Here is a 24286-nt window from a genome sequence, read left to right on the forward strand (position 1 = left end):
ATATGATGTGTGTTACCTCTATTTATATCTGTGACCAACACAAGGTGCATTTGCGCTTTATATCTTGTTTTTCAGGTTTACTTGTGTGGCAGAATGTCTCTTCCAGATGCGTGAGTTTCTTAGTAAACTGGAAGAGCTGGTGGGAAAAGTGTCCTATGAAAACGACCCTGTGAAGGCCCAAAAACCTGCTCTGCAGAAGAAAGCGGACCAACTCCTGCGAGATTTACTCAAGAGGTCTCAATTCAAAGACACAGTTTCTCACACATAATGTCCTTTTGCAATGTCCTAACATTTCCTTATTATTTTTTTTGAAGTTCCTTTGTGGTTGAGAATCAGCCATCGATGCCTCAGGGGAAATTCCAACTGATTCTCCGCACAGGTGTCCAGTTCTCTGTTAGGACGAGGTCAGTTGCCCCTCCAAACAATCTCCATGTTGTCTCCATGTACATAGCAGTTCAGCTGTACAAATTTGAATGCTTTATGCTTCAACATTTCCAAAGAACGTATGCCTCTCACCTTTTTTCAGACTTCTTGTCAATTTTCCTGAGCTCAACAACAACATGAAAGTGAAGGTATCCATGGACAGGTAAAATTCTCACCTGCATTTTCATCTGTATGTTTTGTGATCATTACAAATTCACCTGCTTTTCAGAAGCTTGTGGGTTTTTTTTGTTCCCCCTTGTGGTAACTGCTGTTTTTTTCCCTCTGAAATTAGGGATGCTCCTCAGAAAAAAGGGTGCGTACATTTCTTTTGCCTTAATATCAAGTGATATGTCCTGTAGAATAGTAGTGAGCTTTCAGGTTCAATGTGTGTTCATGTCTAACCCTTGGAACCCTGCAGATATCGACATTTTAATGTCCTGGGGACCAGCAGCAAAGACTTGAATATGACTGACAAACAGAACGGTGGCTTGGTGGCAGACTTCAGACATCTTGTGAGTACTATTGATTGTTAATGGCAGCGTTACAAGGTCATTGTCTTTGGTATAGATGTTTCCCCAACTTTAATTCTGATGTACCACTTCCTTTACCTGTAGACTTTGAAGGAACAGAAGAATGGAGGTGGCACCAAAGGAGTCAGTGATGTGAGTGGGCATTCGACATCACTGCTGTCAGGTCATACCAAGAAATAAAAACTGAACAAAAGTGAAAATAGTAATCGGTGCATTTGCTCTGCTGTTGGAAGGTTTCTCTCAGTGTTACAGAAGAGCTGCACATCATGTACTTCAACACTGAATTTCAGCTGAATGGCTTCTCGGTTGAGTTGCAGGTGGAGTTTCTTCTACATAGATAACATTTTACATATACTGAAAAAATACATATACATATACTTTACTGAAAAAATAACCATGATATATTGTGTTTTTTTTTTTTTTTTAAATGCACCTCTGACACCCAATGTAGGCCTCCTCCCTCCCAGTTATCGTCATCTCAAACTCCAGCCAGCAGTTGAGCGCCTGTGCCTCCATCCTCTGGTTCAACATGCTCAGTCAGGACAATAAAGTACGTAGGTGATTGCACACGTCAACACAGTGGAGTCAGTTGGATACTTGTTGTGTTGGAAATGAAAGTTAAATTAATTTGTGTTCTCTTCAGGACGTCATGTTTTTTGTCAACGCTCCTTCTGCCCCTTGGCCACAGTTTGGAGAAATGCTGAGTTGGCAGTTTCTGTCGGCCACCAAACTTGGTCTGAACCCAGATCAGCTGGAAATGATTGCACAAAAACTTTTTGGTAAGTCCCGCGTCCTTGTGCTGTCTCAGTGACTCCTCTTTGGTTTGTTGTTATATTGGTTAAAGAGGTTATATTGTCATTGCACATTATAGATTTAATTTGTAGTTCATGTGATAGATAATTAAATAGATTGATACTTTATTTTTATCTCCTGAGAGAAATTCACAAGAAATGCACTTGATACGTCTGATTCATCTGAGTGAGTGTGTTGCCTGGATCCAGACTACACAAATTCAGGTCCATTTCCAGCTCAGTGTTATGGACAGTTGGAACGATGAACAGACGCACATAGTTCCACCCATCAATTGTTCCAAGAGAAAAGACCTATTATCCCATACAAGTCACAGTGAACAGTGAATGTGAAGAAGGTAGACCTGCAAATTGCATCTCTGTTCACCAGGTAGTTGTACGTACATCCACGACTGGACAACTTAATTCAGCGCTCTTGTTTTATCATATTGTATGTCAGAGATGTGTAATACTTTGTGTTTTCATAATGTGTTTTTGTCCTCTGAGCAGGACGGCAGACGAACTATGACACCCTGAAAGTATCTTGGCCAAAGTTTAGCAAGGTAAGAATGTTGAGTGTTTGAAAATCCTTTTCATCCGTGTCAGCAGCATCATTCATACAACAGCAGTGTCAGCCAGCTAGTTGATCACTCTAATGTCAATGTGGCAGCAACAGCTTTAGTTTTTCAAATGCTTTGACACATAATACAGGTATTGAGTTATTGCCTTATAACGTACCTTTATTTATCAAAAATCCTGACTTAACGCGGTGAACATGGTAACTATGTTATCCCTGTGAACTGTATGTACAGTTACATACATGGCTCACACAAATACACAAGTACACAAATACACAGTTACATATACAATTAGGTCTTCATGAATGCTAAGGAGCAAAAGCGTATATAGGACTATAGCCTCACAGAACAGCAGCATTGCGGTTGTTGTATAACTCTGTTCTGGTTTAGGAATCCAGTCCAGACACGTTCTGGGTTTGGTTCGACAGCATCTTGGTCATGGTGTCAACGTATCTGCAGGACCTGTGGAGGGATGGGTAAATTTCCAAATTTCCAAATTCTCAGCTGAGCATTGCAGTTTGTGGTAATTTCCTGGAAACAGGGCGGGGTCCTTGTTTTAATTGTTCTCCTTATTGTAGCCTCATCATGGGCTTTGTGAGCAAAGGCAGAGAGAAAGTCCTCCTGAAGAGAAAACAGAGGGGCACGTTCTTGTTTCGCTTCAGTGAAAGAGTCAACGGAGGAATCACCTTCTCCTGGGTTGATAACGACAGTAATGGTGAGACACGTTTAATGTCCTAATAGGAGGACTTTTGAATGTGTGACATGAAATACAAAGAAGGGAAAACAATTAAATTGCCTTTGATTTTCATTTTGTACATGTGATTGATGCAACGTGATTTTTTTTTTTTTTAGATTTATTTCCAGACATTTCAGATGAAAAAAGGCCTTCATTCACAATTTTCCTCTGTGATCTCCAGGTAAGCCGGAGGTCAAGACAATCCAGCCCTTCACCAAAAACGACCTCTCCCAGATCCCCTTCCAAGAGATCGTCAGGAATTTTCTGATAATCGAACCTGACAACGTCCCAGAAAATCCTCTGCTCTATTTGTATCCCAACACCCCCAGAGATGTGGCCTTTGAAAAATACTACACAGCGGAGAGTGGAGGTAACGAAACCAGTGTGTTCACTCTGCCTCTGTCATTTTGGTGTAAAGAGGATTTGTTGTTGCTGCCTCTGCCAAGTAGGTCACGGTTTATTTTTGATGTGTTTGTTGTTAATTAACCAACAAATGACACACATTTTCTCCTGCCTTTATACAACAGCTGACACTTATTTTACAGGAACTTTTGAAGACATTGAGGTGTATTTCTCACAGATTCACAAGCTCAGGCTGATTTCAGTCTTAGTTTCATACAATCCAGTGTGACACAGACCTGACACAGACCCTACGCCGTCAAGAGCGTTTATTTTGTCTGCGTAGCTCCACATTGAATCTCACTGCCGTGTTTGTGTCCCATTACCCGTGTTTCTTTTTTTCTTCGTTTAGCATTTGAAAGTCAGCGGATCTTGTTACTGCAATAACTACAACACGATTTTTCTCAGAAAATACGGAAGTCACGCTCTGACGACTGTGAAAGCTGCTGAAAGCTGCTGCTGTCTGCGGAGGTCTGCGTAGTTACAGTTTAGGAGAGGTGCACGTTAAGCTACACTATAGGCAATGCATCGGTTGACGTGGACCCTGCGCAGACCCTACACGTCATCTTTTGACACAGAGATACAGAGCTGTCAGGTAGCAAACACAAACCCATGTGCATAGCGTTACATCTACAGTAAATACCCCTTGCCCTGTGTTCTAGGCAGAAAGTGTGGACTGTTGAACCGTAGAACGTTCACCTACATCGTTAATGCTCTTTGACTAATGGCTGGACGCTTACTTGGCTGAAGTGTTGGAAATGTGCGCTCCAAATCAAATATTTTCCATTCGTTTCTCAGGTGCAAGTCCGTTCATAGAGTACATCAAAACCAAGCTGATGTTTGTTGCAAAACGGTAAGTCACTTTGATTATTTGCACTGAAGTAGGATCTGCACCTTTTATATCAAAGAATCTGAACACCGCCAACAAATCGTCCTTAACCTGTAGTCTACCCACACCTCTTTGTGTCCTGACTGCGTGTTGGTGGTGTAGGAACTCTGTGGAGGCTATGTCGCCCATGTCCTGTGACATGGCACAGGGTGAAGACTCGCAGCTGATGAATGATCTATGTGAAGAGGCAGTGGGTGAGTCATGGCTCTTCTTGCTGTCCCACCCAGCGAAAGACCTTTTCAAACAAATCTGTCTCCCTCCATGTTGGAGCTCTCTGTCTTGGCGTCTGTGCTGTGCGGTGGATGAAATCCCTGGAGGAGATGCAGCAGCCTGATGTTATAACACTTAACTATTTGTGTCAATAAAGGCACAATTGAGGAAGTTTGGGCATTTTTCAGCTTTTGAATCTTTTGAATCTTTTTTGTAGTCAGGTTCCTTCTTCGGTGTTCTGTACTTGCGTGGTGCAACTTCCGTCACTTTAGTTTCCTTAGTGGAAGCAAAACTAAACACAATGGCGGTGACAGCAGAACTTTTGTCCTTCTCTTGTCCCTCCGTTCTCAGGTCAAGCAGGGAATCTTCGTCCCTTGGAGGCTGCTCTGGAGATGGGTGAACCCATGCATGATCCCATGCTTCCTGAAATGGAGAATGTCTGTCCCTTGTACCCGGAGGATCTACTGGAGCCCCACAGCAACTCTCACCTTGCTGACTCTGAAGTGTTCCAAGATGTGTCGATGCTGCCTGTTCTCACTTTGCAAGAAATTGCTTCCCTGTCCCCACAATCCTGTGTGAATTTGTTCTAATAACAATCTGCTCTGTGTATTGTGTTTAACCAAAGGTTTTCTATGTTCTACTGCTCAGGTGGTGGTACAAGGCAAATCCATTGATGAAGTAATATGTATATATGTAATTGTGTGTGTGTGTGTGTGCGTGTGTGTGTGTGTGTGTGTGCGTGTGTGTGTGTGCCCGTATAACGCAGGGGGATGACATGCTGGCGCAGTGGTTAGCGCTGTTCGTGTCCTGGCCTGGGATCTTTGTGTGGAGTTTCCATGGTTTTTTTTGTTTTGTGTGCGTTCCCTGCCGCATCCAAAAGTGTGCTCAGGTTAACTGTGTACTCTAAATAATAATAAACAAATGCCAGCTGACTTGAGGATAGGAGGCTCTTGGTACATCCAGATTTCCCATTCCTCCTCTGCACTACAAAACATTGTCATTCCTGGTTTTCATATTTTTATGTTTGAAATCTGTACATGTCTGTATGAACATTTTTACAAGTTTAATACTCAATCATACTATGAGGATTTTGTCACCATAATCCCAAACAGGGTTCACTCAGACTGCATGAGGAGGACTTGAATGGTTGAATAGTTTCTTTTGGTCAAGGATTGGAAATGGAATTAGAGGTTGTTTTAATGTGAATTGCACTGAAACGTGGTTCTTGCTTGATCTGTGCACTTTTATAGTCTGTCCTATCAGTAAAAGGAAGTTGCTGTATGCAGCATAAATATTATCATGTGTGACTTTTGTCATTTCCATTTCCATTAGACCATTATAGACTGAACAGACAGAAGCAATGTCTGGGCTCTTTGTTTCTGTGTGTGTGTGTGTGTGTGTGTGTGTGTGTTGGGGTCGTGATAAAAACCTACTCAAAGAAAGATACACGCTCCGCCTGCACATTTAACATCAGCCAGGAAGTGACTCTGGCAGTGTAAAATATTTACAATTGTGAAAAAATAAAAAAAATATAACATCAACAATTTTCAAAACAGCAGAACTCTTGACACGCTTAGTTTAGTCCGAGTTCTTCTGACTGAGGCCCCGCCCCTTCTCAACCAGCTCTACCGGGGTCAATAATACTTGAAAAATAAATGTGACCCAGTTTTCACATCTCTACACTGACAAAGTCAAGATTAAAGTTTCATATTGAACACGAGCACATGACCATTGTTGTTGTTGAGACCAAGAGAGCAGAAGATGATGGAGGTGATGGACGAAACTGAGGGCACAGGTGATCACACAGAGTGTGACAGCCAGCAGTTTATAGCCTTCATAGTGTGTGTGTGTGTGTGTAACTGAATTACCGATGACGTCATGCTGTGTCAGATGACTCTATTCGGCATTTCGCAAACGTGGGGAGGTTTTCAGATGACGTAACAGCTGTGAAGCGATGCAACGACGTGTCATCATACATGCTGCTCAAATGTGTGTAAGAAAAAGCGTCTATTACGGAAAGGAATAGTTGAGTTTAATCAAGCACATACATAATGTACACAGAACAAACAAATGTCAAATTGAACACATATTTCTAAGTATGAACGCAAACTCTGTGGGATTTTGTTGTGAAGTTTTTTCACGGTGTTCATGAAAGACAGTCTGCTGGTTGTCAGTCATCCAGGAGGTGTCTTTCTTTAAAGTTTTTACTGATTACCTCAGCAAAACATCAGGTAGATGTTTTACTTCTCAGGAGTCTAGGAGCTCAGAGACGGACACCAGGTCCGGAGGCGGGTGAAGGGTGAAGCCGCCCTGGTGAGCAGCAGGTGGTAGGCCTGACGAAACTGTCGATTGAGAGCGGCGTAGAGCATGGGGTTAATACAGCTGTTAAGCCAGGTGAGGTTTGCGCAGAACATGTGCAGCACTTGTGGGGCGCGGTTGTGTTTATCCGCTATGTTGAGGAGCAGGAAGGGGACAAAGCAGAACACAAAGCACAAGAAAACTGTAAAGCACATGCGTGTCACACGCTTAAATTCTGTATCATCTCCTGAGGATGCTGAGGGAGATGTGGATGCTGCAGTTGTTGGCGCTGATGTGCTTTTAGTCGAGGTAGGGCCGACAGGATGGGGATTTGGGGATTCTGGTGAGGAAGTGTCATTGATGATCTCATTATCATCACTGACTACTTTCCCCTGGCTGCTCATCTCAGTGCTGCAAATGTTGGTGACGCCACTTCCCACACCGCTGTCATCTGTCGCCGGTGCTGAAGAGACTGGCTTCTTCCTGGATGACCTGCGGCTGAGTCTGTAGTGGAGGAGAGTCTTTGAGGCAACCAGGACTCGCCTATAAATGAGGAGGTAGAATGTGCCAACACATCCTAATCCAACAAAGAAATATAAGAACAGCATGATGGTGGAGTAGGGGCGACCTCTGGTTCGATGGAAGCTGCATGTGCAGACATTGGGCACAAACACATAGACAGGCCACAGTGGGCCAAAGCTCGCCAGGCCGAGTGCCCATGCAGAGATCAGGAGGAACGTGAGTCCACGGGCAGAGAAGATCCGCTCAAACACGGCTCTTTTAGCAACCATCAGATATCGACTGACTGCCACCAGGCACAGGGTAATAATGGAGACGGAGTTGGAGAGGAAGAGGAGCAGCCCGAAGATTCTGCACCAGAGCTCACCGCTGCGCCATCGGAGGTGCAGATAGGAGTCCACTGAGATGGGCTGCAGTATGGTGCAGTACAAGAGATCAGCAACAGCCAGGTTGACAATCAGCACATTGAATCGAGTCCTCAGCCGTGAGTCGAAGACAAAAGCTAGAACAGTCATCAGGTTTCCCACGGTGCCGGTGATGGTCACCGCACAGCCCCACAGCACAGCAAAGTAGCGGTATCCCACAACTGAGGGACTGTAGCAGGAGAAGTTCCCCTCGGTCTGGTTTGTGTGGTTCAGCAGCATCCTGTGAACGACAGAATGGAGCAGTGAACCTCTCTGTGCTGTTCAAACAGAAAAGGTGAGACGGGAAGTGACAAGTGGCATAAAACTTCTGCATTTCTACAACAGTCAGTCCACTTTTGTCTTTGCACCCATATTAGTTTGAACTACATTAGTTTACTTTTATTTTGTCTTACATGCAGCTCATGGGCCTTAGTAACTTAAGATACTCTGTCTAGAAAGAATAAATCACTCTTCTACATTTACCTTTAAGAAATATTCAAATGTTTTGTGTACATCCTTTTACACATTTTTTAAAAATATATCAAATCATTTAAGATGACTCTCAACTCTTTTCTTAGAATAGGTTAAGGTGCCCCTCAAAAATCCTAATGCCCCAACAATCTCTTATCCATGAACAGAAATAGATGTCTCACCTGAAAGTGGACGAGTTCTGCCAGTTCATATGTTGACATGCAGCCGAGCTGCTGCGCTGATTGTCGGCTTCCTGTCAGAGTTTCAATTTATGTGTCTTCTCTGTGTTGCTCAAGATTCCTGTAGATGTTGAAATGATCTGAAGGGTTTTCCCACCTCATGTCAACATTCAGGAAGAGAATTCAGGAAGAGAGAGCCTGCAATTTATGACATCTTTAAAATGTGACCTTTGATTTGTGTTGCTAACATATTGAAATATGTTCTTAGGTCTTCTGTTGAACAAGGTTTTCTCATTCAAATGAAAGCGCAGGAGCACAACTTGGGCTATGGGCTCCCTCTCTCCCTCTCTATATATACAGTATATATATATATACATATGGTCATGATAGGTGATGAGTTTGACAACATCAATATTTGAAACAGTTGAGAACATAAATTCAAAATGTACAAAATCTACTGTATTTATGTTGGACAGATGTGCAAAATACAGACAGCCCCACATTGTGGTGAGAAAAAAGATGCTGATGTAATTTTGTTATTTTTGCTGTTGCACATTGACTTCCTGTTTCTGTGACATGGGGAGAAAGTGTGTTGAATCACAAGACTATTATACCAGTGACCTGTTTTCTACATATGTGTTCCACAGTTGGTCATGTTAAATTAATATGAAGAAGGAGCAAGCACAGAAGAGTTAAAGCAGAAATGAAATGGAAATAAAACAACTGCTCAACGAACGGAATCTTACTTACAAATGAAACTGGAGACATTGAAAGTAAACTGCACAGAGGCTGGAGGAGAATGTAACTACAGGAGTATTAGTACTACTGTCAAAGACTTCATGTAACTGGTCGTAGACTAAGAGATATCAGGACCAGACAGGACAGCTGTCAGGCAGGATTCAAATTCATTCAAATTCAAATTCAAAACCCTTTTTTTATTCCCAGGTGATAATTGTAGACGCGTAGAGGAGACACTGCACCTATGACAGAAATGACCAAAAATAAATCAGATTAAGTAAAAACCTCCTGTGTCACTTTTTTCTGTCTGTCAACATTTATAGGAATTAAGGTGGTGGTAACCCCCCCCCCCCCAAAAAAAAACAGTCAAAACTTCACAATCATAAACGTATTTTAATGATTTGTCTTAAACAACTCTGTTTTAATTTAACAGGAAGCCCCAACATACCTTTTTAATCATCTACATTTACAGTCATTTTCAATACACTTCTCCTAAATAACAATGAACACGTTTGCAGACATTTTCTTTTTATTGCTATGAACAAGAAAGGTTGCTGAAAGTATTGCTACAGTTTCCATTTCCTAAAGCTTCCTGCTAATGTCTCACAAGCCGTCACAACAGTTTTCACTGGGATGTCATGATGCATTCGACTACACAAAGCAGACAAACACCATTTTGATCCCACTACAGACCTACAATGTTATCAAAAGATGATGCTTTTGCATACTAATCATCTGTGTACAGTATGTGGTCCTCCTCCTTTCACAGAATGCTGGTGTCTGTCATCCCACTGGTTCTACACTTCTTGTTCTGAATCGTGATGAAAATGTGGTATTATGTAATCATAAAGTCTGTGCACATAATGCAAACACCTGCCACGGTATGACTCACCCATTATCCTGCTGCGCTCGTTCCACTGCGCTGACGAAACGTGAGCACATGGAATCACAACAGATCATTTAACATACATCGTGAGTTGTTCACATCCAGACTGCTCACTACAGACTGTGTGCATGTTGGTTGTTAGGGAGCAGGTGGATGAAGTTCATCAGGTGACACTTCATCATTTCGACTTGAAGAATAAATAAAGTCAGCGTTCTCATTCCTCCAACCTCATCAGAAGTCAGACCACAAGGACACACACTGACATGACTGCATAGTACTCCAGAGGCAATGAATACGCTTCACTACATCACGCCTGCTTGATCATAACTGCTGCGCTTCCAGTTCCTGCTCGTGTCCAACCGAAGTACCAAAAGTAGACAGTGTAGGCCAGGAGTTATCATGTAGACATACAGTACAGAGTGGTGAGGCCACAAAACCTACAACACCGTGATCGCTACAGGAGGATGTCGGCGATCCTCGTGTTTTTGATGGTATCGTCCATTTGGGTGCAGAGATGACTAGTCAAATCATAGAGAGGTAGGGCTTCGATACAATGGATTGTATGTTAGGTGGAGATCAGCTGCAGGTTGGTGGGCGATCAGAGACGACCATGCTTGGCAGAAGCCTTGGTCCTCCTCTTGCAGTCATTCACAGATAGTTTATTGATGCAGAAGGATGGAAACAGTCTCTACAAAACATCCAGGTTTTTGTCAGATACCTCTTGCTCTCCCTCTTGACTAAACAGTGACCTGTATGCTCATGACGTTGAAACACCAGCAGCTCTTTTCTTCACAGTGTGCTTCTCCCTGACTCCTCCCCCGCCTACCAGCATCAGTATGGAGTGAAGAGGATGGGGCCGTGCGTCGTGCGAATGGGCCCGGGAGCAGGCCTCAGCAGGCTGAGGGGGGTTCCCTGCAGGAGGTGGTGATGGGGGTGAGGGTGGGCGGTTGGGCCAGGAGGGCGAAGAGCCAGCTGATTTGAGGATGCTGCCGCTGCCATAGCTGCTGCGACAGCCAGAGGATTTGGTAAAAGTCCAGGCCCCAGACTTTTTGGCAGTTCCTTTGCGAAAGGCAAGAAAAATGAATGTGAAATTGAACGAAGAGTACTGATGTGAGATCGTAAAGAGATGTTGGGAATATTTCAACTGACAGAAAGTTAAAGGTTATACCAAAAAGTCTGTGCGCTTCTTGTGCCGACTGAGGAGAGGATTCGGTTTCCCTGCAACACCGTCTCGATGCCTGCGGCTGGATATGTGCTGCAGTGTCAAATGAAACGGGGCAGTTGTCAGATCCTGACATCGCAGGGACACAGAGAATTGCAGGTGGTTTGTGGTTTGCTCACCTGTTTGAGCTGCAGCTCCGAGTTGACTCGGACGTTGCAGATCTCACAGTGGAAGGTGCGTTCCTGAGTGTTGGGGTCAGACGGCTCCCCTCCCTGCTCAGAGGGAAGTTTAGGACCCAGACGTGGGTATGCTTTGATGGGCCCTAGTCCACTCCGAGCCTCCAGAATGGTTTTGTGTTTGGTACCTGGGAAACAAAGAGAAACGACTAATTTCACTCTGTGGAAATTGTTGCAATTCCTGTTTTTTACCACCAAGTGGCAGTAAATCACCTATTTTTGTGTCTGCAACTGCAACTACAAACAAGTGACGAAGCCTCTGAAGATGCCGTTCTCACATTGCCTCTAATATTACATAATGCTTCTGTTTTTTTTAGCTGCAGTCTGTTTGCATGTAGATATGCACCCCTTCAAAGCTGACTTACCTTTGTTATGTGCTTCCAGTTGTGAAAGGGAATTAACAGCTACTTTGCACAAGCTGCAGTAGAGAAGCTTCTTGGCCTTCTCCTCCTCGGACTCCCCTGAGGAGGGGCTGGGTGCTGGGGACGGGGTGTCAACAGACGCTGCTGGGTCTGCAGGGGGTGTGCTCAGGGTGGTGGAGAGTAAGGGTGAGGGTGATAATAAAGGTGTGCTGACAGGAGGCAAGAGGGGACACTCTGTGTCCGCCGGGCTCAGTGTGGGCGTTGGGAGGCGGCTAGGGGTCAAAGGTGACTCATTGGAGCTGGGACAGGTTTGGGTGTCCTCTGTAAACAGCACAAGTGTTTCAGGTTAGTAAGCAGACCACACTGTAGTCTTCTCAAAGTGTATTTTATGTTGTCACTGATCAACTGAGTACCAGACTCTAGGGCTGTGTCCGAAATCACCCACTCATTTGCACGCAACCGCAAAAAATAGACGCACGTTTGGACACTAGTGTCGGTGCCGTTTATTTACGTCATCGCTGTCGCATCGTCATATCATTTGGCTGTATGTCCCACAGATAGTAGATTACAAGATATAACAATACATAAGTATGTATATATACACATGTATATGCATTTTTGTGATAAATACATGATATTATACCGAGTGTGTATTCCAATACAAAATACCAAAGAAGTTACGTTTGCTGTTGCCAAATAAATCAAATTTGAGACTTTGGGGGTCGATCCTGTAACGTTACTGTACTGGAACTTTCATACTCGTATTTTTACCGTTTCTACTTTGAATTCACTGTTTAGGGTATATTCATTCTCACTAAACATTCGGACAGCCCTACAAAATGGCGCATCCACTATGTATAGTATAGTAGTAGTAGTAGTAGTAGTAGTAGTATAGTATACTACTACATATAGTAGTATATGTAGTAGTATATGACACTGTATACTCTATATAGTGAGTAAGGGGTGATTTCGGACACAGCCCGTGTGTGCCTGTGAGGGGGGTTATCTTAGAATTAGACATTTTTCTGATGATCAAACTCAGAGGGGGTACACCAGGATTCTGGTTTTTGTTTTTTGATCGTGTACTACTTACCAGTCTTACTAGGATCGGGCTCTGGGCTGGATGGCGAGGGACCTGACAGGGAAGGTGAAGCAGCAGGGGGAAGATTCTGCTTGTCGCCATCTTGGAGACGAGCTGTCTTTGAGGTTTCAATGCCTTTTACCCTCCGAGCGTGGCGGTTCCCTTTATAGTGGGCCTCAGCCTGACTCTGGTAAGACAAGACATGGCAGTGGTGTTCTTCAGATCACTGGTAGGAAGGATGCTTCTATCCAAGTCTGGAATGCTCCACACCCTTTTCTTTGAACAATCCAGTAAACCTCCACTTAGTCAGTGAGACTTCCAGGGGAATGTGTGTCCTTGATGGGACAAACTGGCATTGCCAGTTAAAGGTTTGAACGGAGCAAACTGCTGCATTTTTCTCCCCAAAGGACAAATCCAATAGTCTCTACAATTTCTGGCTGTTCAGACGATGATTTGCGGGTCTGTAGCGCTAATGAGGCTGTCACTGCCAGTGTAAACACTGAACCAGCCTCCTGAGCCGATAAGGATTATTGAGGGGTGGGATTATTTGAAAGTAGCTGGGGGCAACAACTGACAGTTGACAGTCGGCTGCTGAGGAAAAAAAATTCTTTGTGAACTCATAGGAGCGTCAATTCAACCTTTCCTGACCAGAAGGCTTGGATGGACAGAGGAGGGCAGAAATAGTCATGCTTCAAGATGCTAATTCGTGTAGTGAGACCGTGTGTGCATGAGCACACACAAGCCCGTAGACCTGTTGGTATCAGGGAAGTTTCAGTATGTCAATAACAAACCGGAGGGAGCCCCAACAGGCACGTGACAGGCACGTGGTCGGGGCTCCTCGGGGACGGATGCTTCGCTGAGGTAAAGAGTCCACTGGGTTGTGTTCGGATGCCTCTGTAAGCTTCAGGTATTAACTAGCAATGCTAGTTACCCATATAGCCCTCATCCTGATTGGTGATGACAGACGAACATATATAGCATCGCCTGTGTAACCCAAGGCCTCTGCCCTCCACAAAGCTCTACAAAAAGATGAAGCCTCAGTCGACAGTTGTCGTTTTTTTCCGAGATGTTTGTCTTTCCACAAAGAGAGCCTGTCATCCTCCTTGACCTTCAGTGTCAAGAGGTCGTTGAAGGTACGGCAGTAATTCAAGCTCGGGTGAAGAGATTGGAGACGTTTGGATGTAAAACAGATAAATGCATCAGATCATCGGCGTTAAGAGGGAAAGTGAATGATGATGAAATATAAATGACATTCAGAATTGCAGATGAAATGGAGTGAGAAAAGATGTGACGAGCCTATGGAAAGGAGGATTACGATGACTGAGGAAGCACAGAGAGGATTTAAGCGAGGGAAATGAGAGCAAGTGAATGTCCCTGAAATCCTTTTCTCTCTAAGCAGGATGTGCTTTGATGTTTTATCTATAGAGGCAACAAAGACACAGAACGCGGCGAGAGCCAGTCGCACAGCCAAATCAGGGTACAGGCAGCGGCGACAGGAAGAGGGGTTGGAAGAGCTGGTGGGGTGGGGGGTGGGGGTGTACGAGAGAAGACAGATGATACAGTTAAACTCTACAGCAGACACATGAAAACACTCCAGACAAATGGAGAGAAGAATCACTTTTCACTTTTTGAAAGGAGACGGGGAGTGAAGAGAGAGGGGTGTCCGGTTTGGTGCTGCAGTGGTGACGATGGCTAATGCAGCATGCTGTGACGTCAGCCTTGCTGCAGAAGTCAGCAGAACACTGGCAGACGACAGTTTGTCCTCTGCGGCCTGAAATGAATGCCACTGTTTATGACTCCAACACGAGTGTGTGCAGACATTCTGAGTGGCTGCTATCAGCACTCACCACGCACCCATAAACCAGAAAGCTGTTGGTGTTATTAAAGCACTTTCACGAGCGGGGGGAACGCATGAGAAATGAAAATTGTTTGTCTGCCGTCGAACTGCAGTGCAGCTCCAGTAAGCAGTGGGCTCCTTCATGATTAAAGAATGTCCATGGTGCTTAAAGCGCCTCGTCTCTCAGGTTACTGTGGGAAGTGGTGTGGAGCAGATGTACACCATGGCTCAGCAGTCCAGCAGCAGGTCAGACAAACAGGTGCCCCCCCCCTCCCCCGCATAACGCAGCCATGACATGAGCCTGCATGAGCATTATTTTCATGCCGGCAGATGAAGTGAGAGTATGTCAATGTGTACATGTGATAAATAAAAGCGCCCCACACTGTCAATTATCATTCTCATGTAGACCATGTGAGAACACGTGGGGGGGGGGGGATGGGGGGATATAATTAAGTGGCTCTGCACAGAGCAAACAGTTTTACGTGAGTTTCTGATGACGCACATCACTGCATCCACTTTGAGTACTGGTACGACAATGTACTTACATATCTAGGCTTCTAAGACTATAAGAGGACGTTCTAAGATGTTTGACATAGTTAACACACACACATCGTCTATGTAAAAAGACATTTCACTAGAGACTTGAACGTTAATCCTGATTTGCCTGAACTCTATCCCTAACTGAAATGTTGAGCCAGTTCTTTTCTCTAAAGTTTTCTATTTCTGTCATGCCGACTGTCGTTCTGTCTCCAAAATATCTGTCTGACCGGCGTGATTGTATAAACAGATTTGTACCGGTAGTTCTGCACAAGATGCTCACACATACACACATACAGAATATTATATATAGAGATATTCTTTGTATTTCACTGTTCAGTGGAATATGCCTGATTAGCTTGTGTCAGCTGAGCTGCAGTTTTCTCCATGTGAGCCTGATCAGAGTATGATCACAAATGTCTCGTGTCTCTGTCTCTCTACACAAACTGTTCTTTTATGTACAGTATGAGATCCAAACCAGCCACTGAGTTCAGGACAGTAAAACGTCTTCAAATGTCCTTAGATGGGACAGGAGAACAGAAGGACACTCGCAGTATTTACAGTAGGAATTAAGCAAGCAGTGTGTCTCCGTGTTCCTCCCCCACTCCGCTCTCCAGAGGGGCTAAAATTGGACCATGTTCTCACTTACTCCAGCTGTACAGTCAATTCAACACCTTCTCTTCCCTCAACATCAAATAACGACGCCCCCAGCTCGTCAAATACTGACACTTTCTCACTCCCTTTGCATCTAATACCAACACAACAACCACACTTGGGTGAGTGTGTGAGACACAGGCGGCTTTAAAATAACTCATTTATATGAGCATGAGACACATGGATTTTTGTCAGTGTAAGGCAAGACAGTCTGCTGAAGTTGGTGGATGGATACAACAGCACGATTTGTGTTCCATCATGGAGTCTAGACAAGAAATGGTCATAAATAAACTTGAATAGAAACATTTTACAACACTTTCCTAAAACATTTCATATGCTGCAGTGCATCACAATGCAAATATGTATTAACGTATGAAGCTCATGGTACAGTTATAGCAGGGACTTTCAACGCGCACGCGACTGTCAGATCATCTTACTCTGATGTCAAAGGCTTTACACTGAAGTTAAATAGTCTCATATTCTATGGATGCAAAAAGTTCAGTAACCGATGACAGGAGCAAAGGGTCAGTGTCTGATGAACAGGCTCGTCAGTCACCAGCTAACTTCAGCCTGATTTCATCTGTCTAGACTGCCGATGCAGTGACTTCTCAGTTTCCATGCAAGCACAAGATGTTCTGCAGTCACATGATTCTCAACTATGCCCTTTTCTACCCAACAGACCATCCACTAACCGAGGGTGCATGATTTTCGGGCCACTCAACTAAACATAATAGTCAAGAGGTGGAGGAATAAAATTTGTATTCAAGACTCTGACACATATTCATTTTAGCTGGAAAACACTTTTGGACATCGAGCATTTGTTTTCAGAGACAGATGATGCAATTTAACCTGGACATTGTGCTAATAATGGAACAGAAGGATGCCACTGATGGCACCGTGGAGATGACCACGTTAAAGAACGTCATTTTCAAGGTATCCCACTTAACCAAGCCAAACTAAGACTGACCAGGATCAGCCAGATTTCACAATAAACGTCTGGTTTGTACAGCTGAGTTGGAAGGATAGTAAACAGAGTTAGTGTATTCTTGTTCATACCTCTGAGTTGAAGCGAATCTGACAGACATTGCAGGAGATAATTGGCCGCTTTGTCTTCACCATGGGTGGCCCAAAGGTGTGCGTCATCACAGCCTTCTGGACAGGATCCATCTAAGGACAGAGGGCGGAGAGGTCACTGCACAGATTCAGCAACACAGGAGGAACTCTGGGAGTCGATGTTCCTCTCAGTCGCAGCCCGTCAAAAGGATAAACCACATCGATTTGGAAAGGTGGGGAAGAAAAAGTAGGGGTGAATGACAGAGGGAGCTCGCTGAGGAAGTTAAAGCTGGGAGATAAAAAGAGTGAACTGAGGAGAGAGCAGTGATTGATGTGGACAGGAGGGTGTGTGTTTTCTCAGTAGCAGCTGGTGCTGCTGGCTGTGCCTCCATTCTTGGGTGACATTCAAATGCTTTAATTCATATTGGGGTTAGAAGAGACTAATTACAGACTCCCTCTGTGCAAAAATGTGTGACAGAACCTTTGTTTTGAGCCTCTGGCGTCTGTAATAGCATGCTAACAATAATATCGGTATGTACAAATAACATGGAGGGAAGCTAAAGGTGGACGACCATCCACATAGACATGGTGTATGGACAGTGTGGTATTACTGAATCATTATCCTGAAAGATGAAAGATGACTGATAAATTTAAAAACACGTGTCCGGTATATCATATTGACTTCTAGTGTGTTTTTACTGGTCAGGTCAGATAGGAGCCACGTCATCTCATGTGAAACTCGTGTGAGTTTCCTGACCCACTGGCAGAGTTCAGCGGCCACAGCGCCGGGTGTTGTCCTCATTAACAAACCCAAAGTGCTCTGTGGTTGAACTCAGCCTCTCATCTCCTGCTTAGACTTTGAATGCTCTCTGCCAAATGAGAGAGAGGCTGTTTACACTCTCCACAGTGCCAGCGACCAGGGGAAATGGTATAATTGGTCTGAAAACATGGACCTTGTTGACATGTGTTGTTGGAAATATTTATAGATATAGACGCCGCTGTCTTCGACTTGCCTCTCCACTTTACCTCTCTTTCATTATTTTTTCATGTTTAGAACTACACACACAAGGTCTATACATCTTCCTCAAAATGTCATGTCTGTGAAAGTGCCGTATTTTTCTTTACTCTACCACTTGTTGTCATTTACTCCTCCGTCTACGAGCGGTATCATTTACACCATATATCGTGGTCATATCATGATTTTTAAATAAATGAATAAATAAAACGTGTGGGATAATCTGGGACTGCAAAGACCTCACAATGTGCTGCATTTGATTTTTTAAAATTGTGCATCTCAGGTCCACAATGTGCAATTTCTGTGGACATGCAGAAATACGTTATGTTATAGGCTAGCAAAGTTTCTGGCATCAATAGATGTGTGAGGGGTGGAGGGTGTGGCTGTGTGTGTGTGGGGGTCCATTTATTGTTTCCTGTGGGTCCTCATACACGACGGCTGAAGAGTTCCAATACAAACAACTGAAACATATCTTTAGAAGTTCAGATCATTACAACAAAAGGACTATGAGCAATAACCATTTTAAGAATGCTACTTTTTTCTTCCAAGGCCCCCTGACACAGAGTAACAGAGCATGTACACTGAACTCTGACCTCACAGACCAAGGCTTCTCCCCTGGGAGTATTATAAGTCCTCACACTGAGAGTCTTGAGTCTTTCCTCAGCTTTGAGAAGGGCTCTGAGCACTTTGAGTCTCAGTAAATCTGGTGTATCCTCTCAGTTCTTGAAGACGAGCAGGTGGAGCTTCCTGCGTCCTACATTGAGCTGGAGTTCAGCGGTGTTGTTCACGTACTGTCTGCGCAGACACACAATGGACTGTATTGCGGTTCTCAAACCAGCATTTGATGCTGAACCCAGAGTCCTCAATGCAGCGGGATGAATCATAAACTTGCAGAAGGGTCATTTTGCCAGTGCGCATGTAGATGAGCTGGATCATAACGTATGTGTTTGTGTGTGACGCTGAGCTGACCTTCACATGAAACCCAATCTGGAAATGAAACCTGGCCACGGGAAATGCTGACTGTTGAGAAACCAGCCTCTGGCTCTCATACAATTGATTAGCTGTTACTTATTATATCGCAGTAAAACGCTTGCCTGGTCGTTTCCTCAATTATAGTGAAACTCATTCAGCTAAATAAAAGTAAGCTGGATTATAGTGTAGAATTCCACACCACTTGTTGTCACTCCAGAAGCACTGATGAAGACCAACTCAAACCAAACAACCTGATTCCTGTTTGGTGCTTTACTACTGGAGATCCATCTTGGTGCCATGACGGGTCTTCAGACCACATTCTGGGTCACGTCACTGGTCTTGACTCGGACTGGTCTGTGTGTGAGTGAAACCTCCACATTCAAATACACATTTACATTGGATGTTTTTGACGCTGTTTTTAACGCATCACCGTTTTGGTAGTTGTCTGTCATACTGCTGACCTTTGCCATGCAGCATCCCTCTGCCCCCCCCCCCACCTGGCGAGACGTCGAAGTGTAACGTATAATATGTGCTATATGTGCTATATTCCACTATAATGAAATTGAATTATTAAACATAACAACACACAGTTCAAGGTGCATAACTGGAACATGGATCATCGGGATTCTGATAAACAGATGTTGAGTCACGTTCTTATCATGATGATACTAATGGTCCTGACTTAGTCTAGAAACCTTTTTTTAAACTCATGAGTACACTGAGCCTCATGTACAGTGTCGACGAGCCATTTGGTCTCTCCCCCTCCATGTTTTGGTCATAGAAGGTTCTGGTCTTGGCCTTGGTGCTGTCTCAGGTTAGGTGGTCTGGATGCTAACATCCCTGGTGGTGGACAGATGTGGCAGAGTGAGACTCACTGTGTTAAAGTTGTGGAAGAGGCTGATGGCAGCCGGGTGAGGAGACTCCAGGGGGAACTGCAGGAAAGGTTTCATGTCCAGGGGGGTTGGCGGGATGACAGGCGGGCTCCTGAGGAAGGCAGGGACCGGCCCAGGTCGGTTTACACTTCCTGCAAAGGATGTGCAAATAGAAAAACATTCAAAGACGAACCGAGAGATGAAAATTTGACATGATCGCACCTGAGCAAATGATGCTTTTTACATCATGTTAAGACCAAAACTGATCAGAAAACTGAAAATCAATCTCAAATGATCTGACTTTTTCAAGCTTTTTGAAAGATAACGATACTCCACCTTTGTACAGCCAATAAGAAGCATCCACCAGGAACCAAGTTTTTATTGTATACCCATAGGTATGAATGTGAATGGTTGTCTGTCCTTCATGTGGCCCTGTGATGAGCTGGTGACCCGTCTAGGTTGTACCCTGACGTTTGCCCATTGACAACTGGGACAACTCCAGAACAACGACGACCCGTAACCGGAGCAACGGGAGAGGATGAGTGAATGAATGTTCTCATTACAGCGGCTGGAGTTCATTCATAAATTGGTCATCTGGCTTCTCTGTTTTCACCGTTGAAACCACTGTGGTGTTTTCTGTGTTGTACTCCACATCTCCCACTCCTCTCCTCTGCTTCCTCTGTTTCTCCCTCACACTTCTCTGTCACCAGTGGCTCGGTGATGTGGATGCTCGTATGTGTGATGGGCAGGAAGGCTAAGCTCCTTAAGCCTCACAGCTGTGGCGCTGCAGATAGCTCCCTCTCACCGTCTCTCCCTCCAAAACTTGTTTTCTAGCTCCATCCCATGGTCCCTCATTCCAGCCACCTGTTTCTGTATCATTCATCGCTACTTCTCCTCACTTCTGCACCCGCCCCCATCCTGCAGATTTTGTTCTCCCACCTCCTCAGGTTTCTCTCTCTCTCTCTCTCTCTCTCTCCTCCACTTCTGCTTCCAGTCATCGCTGTAGTTCAAAACCCACAGTGTGTTGCAGACCCAAACTGGCTCGACAATTTACATAATCTTCTCTTCTGAGATTATATGCAATCATCATCCTTTTTTGCCACTGCTTTCTGATGACTACTTAAAATGTTTCTTACATATAAAAGGAAAAACTGGTCAGAGGAAGAAAAAGCTATTTTAGTCACAGCATAGGAGGCTCCTTTCACTGACAGCAGGGGAGATGTAAAGAATGTGCTGTCAGGACCAGAAATAAATGGAGGGGAAAGTCTTTTCTCCCGGCATTCCTCTGCAGGCTGTCTGGGTCCATGGAAGACTGTCGCAGCAGCTGAGCTTTAGCTGCTCTTAGCTACGTGTTGTCACAAATGCTGCACGAAAAGTGTAGAAGGTGGTGGGAAGGAGGACTGGAATCCCACAGCTCATGTCCGTGTCACCTCTAGAAACCAACTCCAGCAAGATTTGTGTCAATATGAGAAACAAACACAGAAAAAACAAGAAATGCATGAAAGCAGTATTAACTCAAAAGAATGTGTTGATTTAGGATTAGGATGACCAAATACATGTTTTTATCACAAGACGGACTGTAGCTGCTGTGTTTTTCTTTTTTTTTTATTTTTATTTTCCTTTTACAGACATGACTGGTGGTGTGTTACACTGAACTATCTGGTAAACGATGTGTGAAAAGGACAGGCACGCTGAAATAATACTTAGCAGGTAATTAGATGAGGCATCTGCCTGCCGTGTATCTCATGTATCTGCTGAAGCCGGCCGCAACAAGAAAAAGGCAAAGAACATCTTTTTGATGTGGAAACGCCTCCAATGCCCTTCTCTCTTCATTCCGATTAAAGTGATGCTGGAGCAGAGTCGTCACGTCTCAGCGAAACACCCACTGGTCTGAACCACTGTTCACGTGATCACACACATCTCCTGAGAATCAGATAAGGAAAGTCGTTGGATGTTTTGCCAACAGACCCCATGGAACGACTGAAACCAACGATAGCATATGTCACCGTCTCGGTACGTTCTGCTGTGAGTGCCCCTCCATCTGACGACGAGAAAAGGGCCGAATACATTTGAAAGCAGCTGATGGTGTTGGTTTTTGGTTGTGTTGTACGCAGGAATAAACGTCACATTCGGACTGTGTGTGACGTAGTAATCCGTTTTTGTCTTTTCATTAATTTGTTTCACTAGATTCTGAATATACATTCAACGGCCTTTAAATTCAAGGTCACCGATAACATACGTGGATTCTTTGACGCAGTTATTGCACAAAAAGCGATAAAAGCACACTGTTTCAGATGCAATTAAAAGCTTGGTTAACAGCGCAAATAAGGGGACAATAACGTCTCCCGCTGTATGGATTGGCTGAGGTATAGTCATTAACATGCTGGTTAGTGAAGCGTGTTCTCGTCAGGGAGAGCCATGGCTCATTTTACGCCACATTACATTTTAAAGGTCAAAGCAGTTTCTTATAAATATTCACTCACAGTGTTGGGACTGAGGAGATGTGTTTAAGTTTGCAGCGTTTTCAGCATTGCCGCCTCACACAGACTCGTGTGTTGTGGCAGCTCCCTCTGACCCTCACCTCCTCCTGAGTGATTTACAATGACATCAGATAAGTGAATACCGTGCCTCTTCAACAGCAACCATGCAGGACGGAGAGCATTGATTGGACACATTCTGAGGAGAGTTAAAGTGTTAAAGTGCTGCCAAACTCCATAAATCCAGGCCGTCTATTGCTTCTTTTCCTCCACTGAAATGAACAGGCAGCTCTGCCTCACCCAGCCCCATCGTCTCACTGCGTGTTTTTTCCTTCTAACACAAATGTTTGGGTGAGAACACGATCAATGCCTGTGTAATAGCTTATTGGATTTTTGTGTAGATTGTGAGCAAGAGGCAGCTGGACAGAAATGAAGAGATGCAGAAGAGGGAGGGAAAGAAAAATGGGGTATGGACTCTTATTGTCACACTAGATTTCACAAACACAGATACACACACGCACACACACACAGACACACACACACACACACACCGGTATGCCGTGAGGCCTCTCAAATTGGCAATTCATTTAGCCAATTTAAGTTTAATGATCATAGAGGTAATGTCAATGTCAGTGATGATGTTGGAGCCGCTCAGTATTCACTCTCGGCATCAGTGTGCATAGAGAAGGCTGGGGTGCTGTTAGTGGACACACATACACATACACACACACACACACACACACACACACACACACACACACACACAGACAGGCAGACAGATAGAAAGTCAGCCATTTTTAGTTCAGGGTGCCAGCCACCTCACATCTGCATCGAAATGAGCTGCTGTGCACAGTTGACTCTGAAATGTGCGTCTGTGGTCAATTACCCAACCTTCTCTGACAAATACCCCTTCTCACCCCACCCCCCCACCCCCCGCCCACACCTCTGTCACTGCTGCAGAGAGGGACAAACTGTGGTGTGTCAACCAGAAAAACAAAACAAGGCAAAATATAAACAAGTCGATCCAACATTCGCAGCCTAATGCCATTCACATGTGATTTCATGTTTTGGTCATCACATCTGTGCAAAGTCCGCTGTCTCCCTCCCACTGTGACTATGTTCTAAGTCTGTGACGGAGTCTGTAAACGCTGCAAACTTTGCTGCTGTTGCAGGCGAAGATGGCTCAGTCTGTGTCGCATACTGCCACTGCGAAGGACTAGGCATGAAATCCAATTTACTGTGGCTCAGCTTACCCTCCAGTCAAAGGCAGCGGTTTCAACCTGAGCAGGGGGGAGAGAGAGAGAGAGACGACAGCATACGTACATTCACACACAAACGTCTGCAGCCTGAATGAATAGCGCTTTGAAAGGCGCGGCTCGCAGGCTCAGTGCTGATTAAAGGTTGTTGTGTGAGATGTGGACGGTGAGGTGGAGGCACACCAGTGAAAAAGAGCACAGCTGATTTCACTCTGCACTTTGTTTTAATGATAGATGCTCTGCGCTCCAGTGGCTAAGCTTAAATGCCGCCTCCCAGAGAACTCCCAGAGGTCGGCTGTCACTGAAAATGTGTCTGTGTGTGCGACCAGCAGCTCCAACCTCTGATTTCACTGATGTCCACTACGTTCGCATGATATTTTCCTGTGACTCGGTGGCGTCTGATTGTCAGACGCAGTGGCAGACATGCACCTGACCGGCAGTGAGCGGGTAGCTTGGTTCGAAATAACGACAGCAGGGATGGTTGGATGCAGTCGACTGAGCGAGGAAAAAGGTCTGGACAAGGAGGGGAGATGAGGTGGAAAGAGGAACGGAAAGCATTGGGGGAGGTGGGGGGGGCAGCCGCATGTTTTGAGGTGAGTCCAAGGTGACCAGAGGAGGTAAAGAGCTGCATTAACCTGCAGGTTAATGTGCAGAGGAAACGCCAGCTGTTGTAGCTGGACCACCGCTGACACACATCTGCTCCATATCTCAAGTTGATGTTGAA

The 24286-nt window shown here is 44.6% G+C and overlaps 3 protein-coding genes across 3 annotated transcripts; 1 reads left to right on the top strand and 2 right to left on the bottom strand.

Annotated features, from left to right (window-relative positions):
* Nucleotides 1–75: 75 nt before the first annotated feature.
* Nucleotides 76–5143, top strand: LOC144738679 (signal transducer and activator of transcription 1-like; the record flags this gene model as incomplete). Its single annotated transcript, XM_078621672.1, has 16 exons — nucleotides 76–234; nucleotides 315–404; nucleotides 527–586; nucleotides 716–736; nucleotides 842–935; nucleotides 1038–1085; nucleotides 1187–1270; nucleotides 1405–1503; nucleotides 1597–1732; nucleotides 2252–2304; nucleotides 2710–2795; nucleotides 2898–3034; nucleotides 3237–3425; nucleotides 4253–4307; nucleotides 4446–4537; nucleotides 4905–5143. Coding segments are annotated over 16 exons (1642 nt in total), but the record flags the coding sequence as incomplete, so codon positions are not given.
* A 1665-nt stretch (nucleotides 5144–6808) lies between these two features.
* Nucleotides 6809–8014, bottom strand: GPR84 (G protein-coupled receptor 84). Its single transcript, XM_078621675.1, has one exon. The coding sequence runs from the start codon at nucleotides 8012–8014 to the stop codon at nucleotides 6809–6811; it is 1206 nt and encodes a 401-aa protein (XP_078477801.1).
* Nucleotides 8015–10879: 2865 nt separating this feature from the next.
* On the bottom strand, nucleotides 10880–19976 carry ZNF385A (zinc finger protein 385A). Its single transcript, XM_078621674.1, has 6 exons — nucleotides 19833–19976; nucleotides 16974–17084; nucleotides 12902–13076; nucleotides 11390–11574; nucleotides 11233–11303; nucleotides 10880–11153 (listed from the first exon to the last, which is right to left on the bottom strand). The coding sequence occupies exons 1-6, from the start codon at nucleotides 19905–19907 to the stop codon at nucleotides 10880–10882; spliced, it is 891 nt and encodes a 296-aa protein (XP_078477800.1). The 5' UTR covers nucleotides 19908–19976.
* Between the last annotated feature and the right edge of the window lie 4310 nt (nucleotides 19977–24286).

The sequence above is a fragment of the Lampetra planeri genome, unplaced genomic scaffold (assembly GCF_965212315.1).
Source record: "Lampetra planeri unplaced genomic scaffold, kcLamPlan1.2.h2 scaffold_1123, whole genome shotgun sequence".
NCBI lineage: Eukaryota > Metazoa > Chordata > Hyperoartia > Petromyzontiformes > Petromyzontidae > Lampetra > Lampetra planeri.

Bases quoted from the DNA above. Each gene is read 5' to 3' on its own strand.
- ZNF385A (XM_078621674.1), bottom strand. From the start codon at position 19,907: ATGAAACCTTTCCTGCAGTTCCCCCTGGAGTCTCCTCACCCGGCTGCC. The intron at 13,077-16,973 runs GTATGAACAAGA...TTGTCTTACCAG, and splicing joins AGATTCGCTTCAACTCAGAG to AGTCAGGCTGAGGCCCACTA. The intron at 11,575-12,901 runs GTAAGTAGTACA...TTTGTTTCCCAG, and splicing joins GCCCGATCCTAGTAAGACTG to GTACCAAACACAAAACCATT.
- GPR84 (XM_078621675.1), bottom strand. From the start codon at position 8,014: ATGCTGCTGAACCACACAAACCAGACCGAGGGGAACTTCTCCTGCTAC.